This window comes from Osmerus eperlanus, chromosome 2 (assembly GCF_963692335.1).
Source record: "Osmerus eperlanus chromosome 2, fOsmEpe2.1, whole genome shotgun sequence".
Taxonomy (NCBI): domain Eukaryota; kingdom Metazoa; phylum Chordata; class Actinopteri; order Osmeriformes; family Osmeridae; genus Osmerus; species Osmerus eperlanus.
This window is the reverse complement of record NC_085019.1, coordinates 10,272,524-10,284,795: the sequence shown is the minus strand read 5'-3', so window position 1 is coordinate 10,284,795 and position 12,272 is coordinate 10,272,524. Positions and strand designations below refer to the sequence as shown.

Genomic DNA, 12,272 nt, shown 5'->3' with positions numbered 1-12,272 from the left:
TGTCAATGTTCTCCTCCTTCTCTCTGTGGACGTCAGAAACACACAGTCCCTCCCCCACATGAGGAAGCCAACTGAAGCAGGGAAAACTCTTAATAAACTGATAGGAGAGTACTCTACGGTTACCCTGAAGAGAAGGCTATTTTAAAAAAAAATGTTCAGTCAAGCCTGTTAGATCTTGGTTAGCTATATACAGCGCCTGTTTTCTATGTCAAACTCGCTCTGTTCCCGGTTCGACTCGAGATGGACTGGACAGTTTTCAGCCGGGGCCCATGGTTCATTTTCACATTGCTGTGCTGCATTGACCCTCTACGGATGGTAAGCTGTAAACCCAGCTTTAGCTAACAAACTAGCTGGATGGCTAGCTGCATGCTTGTTGTGATTGACTGTGATACAGTGTTCAGTAACTAGTCATTTGGTGTGATGCCATTTAATAAGTAAGGTAAAAATGGCACAACAATGGCAAGCACCTTAATTTGCGGTAAAGTACGCTGTGCTTGAGACTTGGGGTTCATTGTTAGCAAGCTGCTTACATCTTAATATCTTGGCTTGCTAGGTAACTACTAATGTTAGCTAGATACGTTGCTAGATATTGTCTAGTCGGCCACTTACACAGTACTGGCCAGCTAACGTACGCATTGCATTGCTTTAGACAATACCTAATTCTGCAAATTACGAACCTGTAGTCTATGTACATATCAGCGTAGCTATCAAGCAAGCACGCTCTGGTTAATGCAATCATAGCTAGTTAGCCAGTTACTTTTAAGCGAAGATTAAACCCGTGCAATATATACAGCCTTCTACTTGCCAGTTTAGCTTGGTAGATAAGATTAACTAGCTTTAAACTCCTCCTGGAAGGGACCTCCTCCTGAAAACAATTAGACTATTTGATTAGTAGAACTATCACCTCTGTCCTTTGCTGGTCTGTGTGTAGTAGCTATGTTCAGTTTGTTGATTTGAAATGGGACTCGGTAAAGAGGTGGGAATGGCAGCTGATGGGGCAACAAAGTAAATATAGTTTGATACTCGGCCTCATCATCACACAAACTTGATTTGAAAAGCGAATACCCAAGAAAGATCTAAATGGTTATTGTAGCAGCCAAGTCGGCTTTAAATCCAACAAAAATATGTTGGAAGTAGAAAGGGATGTGTAGTTTAAATTTGTATGACTGGGTATTGTGTTGCCCTTGTTGGGTCTATATGAACTGCTCCCCAGAATGTTGACAAATAGAAAGTGTGGCATGAATAAGTGGACAAGTGCTATGATGAGCCAAACATTCACGCTATGGTAAGACTTTTGAGTGGTCTCAAAAATCCAGGTTATTTGGCATATTCTTTTAAAGGGGTCATTTATTGCAGAACCGAATTTACCTTGTCACAGCTGAATAACGACAGTTCAGTGGGTAAAATGGACATACAGTGAACCTCAAAGTCCATTGACACCTCTTTCCTATGCAAATCTCACAATTAAAAAATGTAGCTGTAAAACGGTTGGTTTAGAACATTTTGAAATTGGACTACGGTGGTAAATGTAGTGTTCCAGGCTGTACAGGGAATGCTGACACTTTTCAGAGTCTTCCTAAGGAACCAAATACTCGACGGGCTGTGATGATACTGCCTGTATCTAGCATCGGTAGAATGCGTGATGATTTAGTTTATTGGCAATGGGGCTTAAGTTATTTCATGATCCTGACTGTGTTTCATTCAAATAAATAACCTGTGTTGTCGTGTAAATCTACAATTCAAGATGCATGTTTGTCCAGATCAATTTTTCAGCAAGATAGCTAGAGCTAACTGAAGCTGAGTTGAATCACGATAGTTTGTTTGCTAAACTGTAGTGCTAATGTTACCCACTTAAGTCGATCCTGTTTGCTTCGACAACAGAAGTGGAAACAACTAACGTAATTAGGGCTGCAACTAACAATTATTTTACTAATCGATTAATCTGTCGATTCTTTTTTTGATTAATCGATGAATCGGATAAGCATTGATAAGCATTAATTTCCAACCCTTTATTCAAAAACAGAACTGACAGTGCAAAACATCTTCAGAATGTGCACAAACAGGCACACAATTTTGAAAAAGTTATTAATATTAGCGTGGATTTAATGCTATTTTCCAAGATGAGCAATTTATTTGAGTTTTGTTTAAAACTTTATTGAAAATTGAAAGGTTGTGGAAGTAGGCCAGACTTTATTAGAATAATCTGGTGTATATTTAAGATTTTTTGACACAATTTTGAAAAAAGTTAAGATATGCGAGGATTAAGCTATTTTCAAAGATTAGTGGTTTTCTATCATTTTATTTGAAACTTAATTGAAAAAGTAAAGGCTGTGGAAGTATACCAGACATTGTTAAGATACTCTGGTGTCTGTTTGAGGTTTTATATTACTAAAAATATATTATAATAATAATTATAAAAGTCTACATTTTTCAAAATGGTATGGGTTGTTTTCACCCGGTCCCTAATGCGATGCTGCAAAGTAGCGTCTTCCGAACGTGAGACGAATGTCTGAAACTAACTTCACTTCGGTCAATTAACACACTGTTTCGATGTATTTAGTGTGAAATGCTCCCACACCTTGGATGACTTGGGTTGTACTGATTTTTCTGCCTCCGCCATGTGTTTCAGAACAACGTTACTCAACAACGTCTCTCCGATGGCCTTTCCTCTACCTCCGCGCTCAACTAAACTTTTTTTAAAAACTCAAACATCTCCGCGACATATTGAGTGGCGTAATAATCGCACGACACAACGAATCGATAATGAAATTAGTTGCCAACGCTTTTAATAATCGATTTAATCGCTTCGTTGTTGCAGCCCTAAACGTAATCATGTCAAATTGATATCTAGTCAATCCGTTGAAAACAGTGTTGTGTAGACACAATAGATTTATTTGTACGTTTTTATTTCAAGTCTCCACCCTCTCGTTTCAGTGAGTGCTGTTGGCCGTGTTGCGTCTTTGTTCCGCAGCTTCACTCGTTGTAAACCAACCAATCAGCGCGCAGCTCATCTATATATTCATGAGCATACCATAAAAGGAAAAGACCTAGCGTTTTTTCCCGGGACAAATTCACAGGAGGCATCAGGGGGCATAGAACAGCACCCGGGCCATTTTCATCCCAATCAATGTTACATACCCTATTCGGAGACCTTAAGGAACAGTGTGAAATACCCCCCGAAAAAGTCAATCACCCCTTTAATAGTTTTTTAAGTATTATAATTATTTATGCATTACATGATTACGCGATACAGTTTAACACAAGTCATGCACGTCATATAAAATGCAAAAACGATAGATTGACAGATAGGTGACTGAGTAAACATCTACTACTGCAAACAAGTAAGACAAAAGTGTTGCTTGCCTTGCATGGTACCTCTGCTAATGGAAGGAAAGTTTTTAGACTAATTTGGAAATTTTCCATGAAGGGTAAGTTAATTGACGAATAAAGCCTTTACTAGAATGAACGGGTACACATAACGGCGCATGGGTAGAGAATACTCAGAGTCTAGATTACAGGTGTATAGCCTACTTTTTATTGGTTAGTATTTTTAATCGTAGGGGGATTTTATGCTACTCATAATCCAACCGAAGTTTGGTAAGTGACTATATTTGTAAAAAGTCGGCTCGGCTACAGGTTCATAAGAGTTCTCTGTCCTGGTCCTCTCAACTGTTTTCTATCAGTCTAAATTAAGTCATATATCGCACAAAAACTTAATTTATATTAATCCCTTATGCATTGAGTTCATGATGGAGCTAGCAGCCTTCTGCAAGATTCAGTTGCACTGACATCCGGAAGCAGCTCACAGTTCTGGTTTCTGTTCTCATAGTAGTTGCATCAGATAATGTTTTTGCTACATTATTTTTGTAGGACCTACAGCAGGTTATCAGACATGCTCAATATGACTATTTTGCAGCAGGTGTAGGTTGGTGGGGACCTATTGATGTTCCAGTAAGCACTGGCACAAACCAGTGCAAGAAAAGTGTCTGTCGTGAGAACTTAGGCTCTAAGCATCAGAAGCGTCACATTACCCTGAAAAAGATGCTTGTGTTTGCCTCTTTGTGTTCCCTGAGAAGTGTCTATTACTATTGACAGATGGTGGGAACCTACCAATTGCACGTGCTTGAAAACTTCTGGCACTGATATTAGGGGCGTAGGAGGGTGAAGAGACAGTCTCTACTGGGACGAATGGGCACGTTTTATAGGCTGTCCCTTTTAGCTGCCGTCTGGCCTCATTGGAGTGAGACAGAGAGCCCGAACCTGCCAAGAATTTGGTTTCGCCCTGTTCTTGTGCATTATGTAACAAGCTTTTGCAATGTCGGACTTTCCATGTTTAAAAGCTGTTTAACATTGAAATTTAAGGAAGGACTCCTATTTTCCTTGGTTTTTGTTTTTTTCTTCCACTTTTCAATCCACCAGCATAGCCGTGCGACACATCTGACAGATGTATGAGAGTTATGGGGTCGGGTCTAAGGGTGCTGCTATTTCAATAATCATGTTTCTCTTGCAGCAGATGTTGTTTTTGCTTGTGAAACTGAGTGTAATGGAGGTTATGGAGGGTGAATCAACTGTAAGTTGACTTGTTGATGTTTTTTCTAACTTGTCATGTCCTGTGGTACACGTGTAGTCAGTGCTGCTTTGTAGGAACTGCCACAGGTGTACAGTATTGACTCAAGCTCTCACACGTTGTGTACTGTAAGGTTAGAGTATGGGAACTGAGCCAACACGAAGGGACAGACACTTACTTTTCATTGCGCTGGACAAAAAAATATTTTTGCTTGTCAGATTGGAAGTTCCTTATTCAACCCATGTAAATTATTTTCACGTGATTTGGCATTGCAGTTTATTTATTTATTAAAACACACAAAAAAAGCATCAAATGTATACACAGCTAATCAAAGTGTTAACACCAGGAGTGTTAAGATCCATCTCAGAGAGTAGCCTTGTATAAACACTCAACAAGTAAAATGAACACTCCAAGTGTTAAATTAACATGCTGAAATGTGCTGTGTAGTGGGCCGTTGCAAGACGGCCCACTGATTCAGCTAAGGCCAGGTCGTACACTGAACTGTGCTCTGTTTGTTCTGCATGCCATGCGCTCAGGCCTGACTGGCTGGGTCTGGGGGGCTTTTTATGTCTCAATAGCACTTTACTCTACCACCTTGAGCCCCTGGTAATTGGCTGAGTGCAGAGAGAAGAGCCTCTTAGTAATTGGCGGTTGGTGATATGCCTCAAACAACAGGGGCTATATTCAGTACCCTGAGGTATTTTTGGGAATAGGCTGCAGTGCTGCCATTGATACCAGTGCTATATAGCTATGTGTATAAATGGTTTAGCGTTTAGTGTAAGCACTCTGCTATGTCACTTCCTCTTGTATTATTGTGTGCCAAGAGCAAGATGAAAACCAGAGTTTGGGTTATCAGGTTAATGTGTTTTTTTTAAAATAGTGCATACACTTCACTTCCAGCTAGCCCAAGCCTGTTCTTGCAGGAAAGTTGATTGTTAGTCTGCTGCTGTCTGATCTCCCTTTTTAACTGTTTATACCTTCTTTGTCATGCTCACCTCTTTCTTGCTCTCTTTTTCTCTGCCTCTCCCTCCTTCTTTCCCTCAGTCGACTGTATCAGAGACAGTCCACCCAGTGTGTGTCCACTCCCTTCCTCCCTGTTGAGTTCTTCAGACTGCTGAGCCCAGTCCAAGCCTGCCCATGTGGGCCTGTGTCTGTCTGCTCAAGTGGGAAGAGTCTGGAGGGAGCCTCAACCACGTGTCTCCCTTCTCTCCCTGGCCACGTCCACGCTTAAACCAGACACACTTTATCAGGAATGAGGCAGTGTAAAAGTGTGGAAAGTGCACGTGTTGTGCCTTGCACGCTTTGTGACCCCCTTATCTCCCCTAGTCCCCACTCTTATCTGAGACTTGCTGTTTCAACTCCTGGAATGGTTTCATGCCTGCAGGTAGCTCATTTGACTGCTTGTTTGCCCTAAAGTATTTACTTCATAAAACAATCATTTGGGGCTTGTTCAAAGAGAGAAAGGGGGGGGGGGGTGGGCTGTGATTGGTAGTAAGAGTAGGGTAAACCTCTCTAGGCTACCCATCCCCATCCCCATCCCCCCCCCCCCCTTCTGGGGGGCGACTATTCTCTGGTAGAAGGCATTCCTGGTGCAATATAACCTGCTGAGGAAGAAGAGCACATGTTCATCGCCTATGGTCTTTATCTCTTTTATGGATCTTGGGCTATGTCACCAAATGGCCTCATAGAATAGAAGGAATGTGAAATGAGTTTGTTAGCTGGATGGTTAGCCAAAACCTAATGGGGGGGGGGAAATGGCGACTGTGATCTGTAATTCATTTTGTTAATTAGTGGCGTGAGTTCATTCCTATTGCACATGCATGAGGACGCATTGGATCTCAACCCCTACCTCCTTTGGTTTTATGAATGCTAAAAAAATATTAATTCATTGCTAATCAGTCCATTTTACATGCAGAAACCTGTACAGTTAGATAAGGCCTCCTGTGTGACTTGGCGCATAAGTTTGTGTATTTCGTGCAGGGTTTTTGCCAAGGCAGCACCGTATCCCTTCCTGAAAGTCTGCTGTTTGTGTCAACCCTGGATGGAAACCTGCACGCCGTGAGCAAGAGATCTGGCTCTATCAAATGGACGTTGAAAGAAGGTAAGAGAGAGGGAGAGAGCTCTACTGTACAATTCACTTGTTCGTTAGTGTGTTTCTTTCTAGCTAACGTTCAGGTTACGCCTACAAAACAAAAGCCTCTTTGTGGTGTGCCCCAGGACCCACAATGGAACCCCACTAGCTTTTTGAAAGGGAAGATATTTTAAGTGTTTGCCTATTGTCAAGCAGAGGCAACCTGATTTATAACCGAGACATTGTGATGAGATATCTTTACACAACAAATGCTCAAAGTGGAGACGGGAGGTGGGGTTTGTAGAGAAGCAGAGCATCCTAACATTTGGCTAATACAAGTGTTGAGGTGGAGCACATAGGAAGTCTGGTTGAGCAACAGGCTGTCAGAATAACAAACGGCATTTGGTTTAACGTAAAGTGTCCCAATTAGTAAGGAGAGGTTGTAGAACTGGCTGTTGTCGACTGTGTGAAAGGTGTTCAAATGGATGTTTCCCCCTCATGCCCTTTGCTGGCACCTGAGTTAAATGCAGTTGTCTTCTGCTTGTTCAGCTGGTAATCATTAACAGAGAGAGTGGAGCAGATATAGCCTCGTTGTAGTCAAGGTCACTGTGGGCAAGGGTGAATTACTCTGTGATGATTGTACCTACACTCACATTCAAACATCTAGTCTTTAGATTACTTAGATGTGTTAGCACAATTAGCATGTTGATGCAGAACATATCCTAAGTCATGTGTGCCAGCAAGGTTCACAGAACATCTTGATATCCTCGCCAGACGGAATTGTTTGAGCTGAAATTGGAAAGAATAAAAATGTGTAGTTCTTCTCAAGTTACACCTAGTAGTCAGTCAGCATCACTGACACAGGTGAGTGTGGTTGCTTCTACCAACGCCCTGAGCTTTCCTGAAACACCTGTTGAACTTGAGCCTGGGTGGCCCACACTTTGTGTGTGTGTGTGTGTGTGTGTGCGCGCCCAAAGGCCTCAGAGCCGGCAGCATAACCAACCAGCCAGCTCAGCCCAGCACCCTCCTTTAAACCCCAACTGTGATGTTCAGGTCCATACCGGAGACTCCTCCTTGTGACCCTAGTCACCCAGACAAACACACAGATATGGTTGTTGTTGTTATACCTTGTTATTTATACTTCAGAGGGTTTGTATTTTGGCTCTAGAGCACTTTGCTGAGAAAAACGGCCGCTGATGTCAAGTGAATGGAGTTGGAGGCATGCCTCTTAACAAATGTTTGTTTTACTCCCTGAACCATGTGGTGTACTGTATGTTCCTGTGCTCGATATTGATGCATGAGGATGAATCAGACCCAGCAGTAATTCATGAACCACTGCGGGCCAACATAAGGTTGTTTTCCCAACATCCCAATATATCCTTTGAATATTGAAACTGAATCTGGCTACACCTGCCATCATAGGTTATTTTCTCCATGTAATCCCCCCCCACACACACACAAACTGCCATTCTCCTGTCAGAGGAGGGCCATCTGGTCAGCCGTGCATGTTCTTCTGCGTCCGGCGTGTGTTGGTTCACCGCAGCATCGTGTCTCTGAGGCCTGGGCGTCTGTCTGGCCCTCAGCTAGGGTCAGCCTGACATCAGGGGTCAACTGAAGCCTCCTCCACACTCACTGTGTGTAACTTGTGTGTGTAACTTGTTTTATCAGGAAGATTGGGGGGGGGGGGCATTAGCCTCTTATCAGTTCCTGCTCTACCATAAGCAGCAAGAGGATGCAACCTAGCCTAATATTGGGTTTACACTAGCACAAACAAAGGCATTTACAAGAACTCAATGTATCATACAGGACTGTATGTAGGCTTGCAGTAACATGTGTACTGTGCGTGTGATTGATAGAGATTCAAATGAGCTCTGTATGGCTCTTGGAATAGTTAGCATCTATTGTGTGCGCATCTATGCACAATTGCTCAATAAGTGCTGTCATTTGAAATGTTCTTGCAATTCACAGAAACGTCTTCCTGTTTTTTCCTTTTACAGATCCTGTTCTACAGGTCCCTACACATGTGGCAGAGTGAGTAGCATTTTGTGTGTGTGTGTGAGAGTCATTTACAGGAAGCCAGATGCCGACTATGCATATCTCTACTCTTCTTCCTTATTTTAATGACAGAAATGCAGTTATACTATGCCTAGTCTAAAGAGACCAAATTGTGTATAGTTTGAAAGAGACAAAAAAGAGAAAAAAAATGGAGAGAAAAAAACGGTTAAGTGAATATCTCTCTAATAATGCCAGGAAGATCTGTGTGTGTGTGTGTGTACAAATTTAGAATGGGTTTAGTTTCCCACGATCAGCTCACGAACCGGGCACTCTGCAAAATTCATATTCGGCATGTGTCCTCTTTATTATACAAAATTTGTTTTGGATAATAAGTGTTTGACGTTGTTTGGATAAGCATTTCAACATCAAATTTTAAAAAAAATTACTTGCCGCCAGTTTGGCTTGCTCTCTTCACGTCCCAGCCCCTTCCCTCTGATTGGTCCTCTGGTCTGCAGCGGATTTCCTACGAATAGGTATCTCGAGAACCGGGCACTCTGCAAAGGTAATATTTTGCAGGTGTCCTTTTTATAATCCAACGGAGTGCAGTACCACGATTACACTAATGCGATTAACAAAGGCATTCGCGATGAAATGAAACTAAGGTTAGTAAGGAAAATGGGGAAATTCTGTTTAGTTATTTAGAAGCAAATTCGCATTTACAACCGAAATTCAGCTGCTTTCAAAAGGGTTGGCTAGCTAACAGAACGACAATATAAAGTGGATACTTTCAGTATAGATCTGTGAATTGTCATATAAATTAAGGTGTTTACTGATGTCAAAACTGCTTGCACATTGCAAATGTACAAGCGCTGTATGGTGAATTGGGCCTACAAATATGACAACTGGCTCAACCATTGTGCATGTAATGACTTCTGTTATGAACTAGAGAGGGTACAATTTCTGGGGAAATTGTAGGGTGTGCTTGCTTGCGTCGGTTGGACAGGGGTCCGTTTTTTAATGACATTTTTACAACTGATATTTCTGTATTTTATATAAAAATGCATACTTATTATTTATAAAGATTACATAGATTTAAAAGCATTTTTTTTTGCTGCTCATTTACAACTGAAAATACGAGTGAAGTGTAGAATGAAATATAGATGTCTTCTCATTTCCCCTGCAAGAGGCAGCCTCATCGTTGAATCAAAACGAATAAATTTGGCAGACCGGTGTACAAAATGACCTAATCTCTAAGACTTAAACGTCCTTTTAAGTTTTCCCTTCTCGTGATATTTTCAGGCATTTAGCCTACTCATATTGCATTCATTCATGAATAAAGAACCCCCTTTGAAGATTATTCTACGACGTTACCGGCAGTAGAAGATGGAATCGCGATTCAAACAGTACCATCTGCTAACCGAAAATATGCCCCCAAAAACGTAAATAAGCTTGACATTTATTTAGTGGAAAATCGCTCATTGATAAAAATCTCACTGGTAGCGATCATTGTCAGTAACAACGCAAAATGCGATATAGCCCTGTGTGGAGAAGCTGCCCCGGTAAATTGTACTACTACGGTACAGTACTAGACTACTGCTGTGTTCGTCTTGGTACTGTAGCGATTGCGTTGGTTGAATTGGATGTAACGTTCCGTTGTACGGTTTAGGCTGAAATAAATTATTTTCATGAACAGATTGACAACGTTTAGGCTGTGGCAATGAAGTTCAGGTTAGTAGTTAGATAGACTTTTGATTTAAGTAAGGGGAGTGCCGAACATGTTCTGTCGCCGTTTGACTTCCTAAACAGCTGTGTAAGTTAGATGTTTTTGTCGTGTGTCTCGCGTAAGCTACAGCGTTGCAGTGAGCTACACTGGTTTGAAACCACAGGTAATGGTAATTTCACCAACAAATCGTTTACTAATGTCAGAATAAATCCTACAACGAAAATGTATATGTGAGGAATGTTTATTTTAACGATTGAAAACAGATAACGCTACATCATAGACCACTGTAGTATGTGTTGCCCGGGCAACACAGGCTAATGTCATGATGCTAATACTTCAGTGAAATAGTAGACTACTGTTTCCGAAAGTAGATGTACTTCCTTAATAATATCAGCTTATACTGTATATTACACATCACAATTGTGTGTCATATCACAAAGTAAAATGAGTAAATAGTTATCACCCTGGCCTCTTTGCTTGTGGCGTTTCTGCAGCTGCCTTGCAGTAAAGCTATAGTTAGCCTAGCTATCCCCCAAGTTAACAGATGCGAAACGAATGTTCTGCCAAAGGTAGTCACGCGTGTTTTCGTGACGTTAGTGACGTAGTGACGTTAGTAACGTCAGTGACTGTGGCTAGCAAATTAGCCACCGTTAGCTTCACTTTTCGCCACAAAAACTTAACTTCAGCCTAAACCATACAACGGAACGTAAATTCCAATACAAGCAACTCAATCGCTACCAAGACGAAACTTTTGACACCTACGTTGTCTATGTAGGCCAAATATTGACTGAGTTTTAGGGGGGCGAAAATAAACAATAAATAATAACTAGAAAAGGCTGTTCCTGCGAAACAGCAGTGAGAATGCTGAAAACCTGAATGGGGATAGCTGACCATGCTAAAAAAGCTGAAAATAGTGAAAATTTAGTAGAAAGTTATAAGCTGAAGCTTCAAAGCAACCGAAAGGTATTTTTGAAAGGGGCTGGAGCAGCATTCCAACAATGATTTGAAAGGATTTACCATTAATTTTAAAGGGAGAATAATTTGCACAAAAACCTTTATATTTTAAAAAGTATAAAAGTGAGAAATGAGAAAATACCCGCAAGCTGAAATGAATTTCAAAAATGTGTGAGTGACACAAAAGAGGCAGTGTGGAAGCTGAACTGCATCATCTGCATCATCTTAACAAAGCTAAAAGCTAAAATAGCCTACAATGCGGGAGAAGCTGAAAGCTGAACTGTTAAACAGAAGAAGTAGGCTAGCTAGTCGGAACAAGAATATTATCGTTTTAACAGCTGAAATTATAGTTGGGATAGTAATAGCAGTAGCAGATGTAGCCTGCCATTGAGTGCGTTTACTCGGCTTTCTTAGTTGGATTCAATGTGTTGATGGAATGAAACATACAGCAGTAGGGCCGATACAGGAAGACACGGCGACACTTTGTTGCAGAAGGATGATGGTGCAAGTTTTGTCCGTGGAGCATACAACGATTAATAAAAAAGAATCATGTAGACGTGTTTATTGAGTAATCGCATAACTAATTACACATGTAAACGGAGTAATCGTATTATTGGCATAAACCGACAATTGCTAGTAATCGTGTTTCTCATGGTCAAGTAAACGTACCAATCACCTGTGTGAGAGACTGAGTGGTGCGTGTCTGTCGTTACGGTGATGGTGCAGCTATGATTGCTAATGCGCTGAGGGCAGAGAATAAGAGAAATGTAGCTAGAATCCACACCTCAAACAAGATAACCTAGACGCAAAACTGTACGTCCAATCCAAAATATAAGGATATTTTCCGAGACCCAAGACTCTGCCGAAACCAGAGATATTCTTTATATATCTGTGCAGTCAGAAATACGACTCTACCTGCAGTTTCAAAAACGTGTTCCTTTTGCTTTCCTGGTGCTTGTTTG

General features: G+C 41.3%; 1 protein-coding gene across 2 annotated transcripts in view; it reads left to right on the top strand.

Annotated features, from left to right (window-relative positions):
• The first annotated feature begins 65 nt into the window (after positions 1–65).
• The window catches only part of ern1 (endoplasmic reticulum to nucleus signaling 1), a 36,883-nt gene continuing 24,676 nt past the window's right edge, over positions 66–12,272 (top strand). Inside the window, exons 1-3 of one of the 2 annotated variants that reach the window (XM_062452465.1) lie at positions 66–315; positions 6,548–6,668; positions 8,636–8,669. In XM_062452465.1, coding sequence (XP_062308449.1) covers positions 241–315; positions 6,548–6,668; positions 8,636–8,669 — 230 coding nt within the window. In that variant the 5' untranslated portion in view covers positions 66–240. Of the gene's footprint in view, positions 316–6,547; positions 6,669–8,635; positions 8,670–9,075; positions 9,196–12,272 lie in introns of those variants that run through there. The other variant, XM_062452474.1, reaches the window with a different exon arrangement.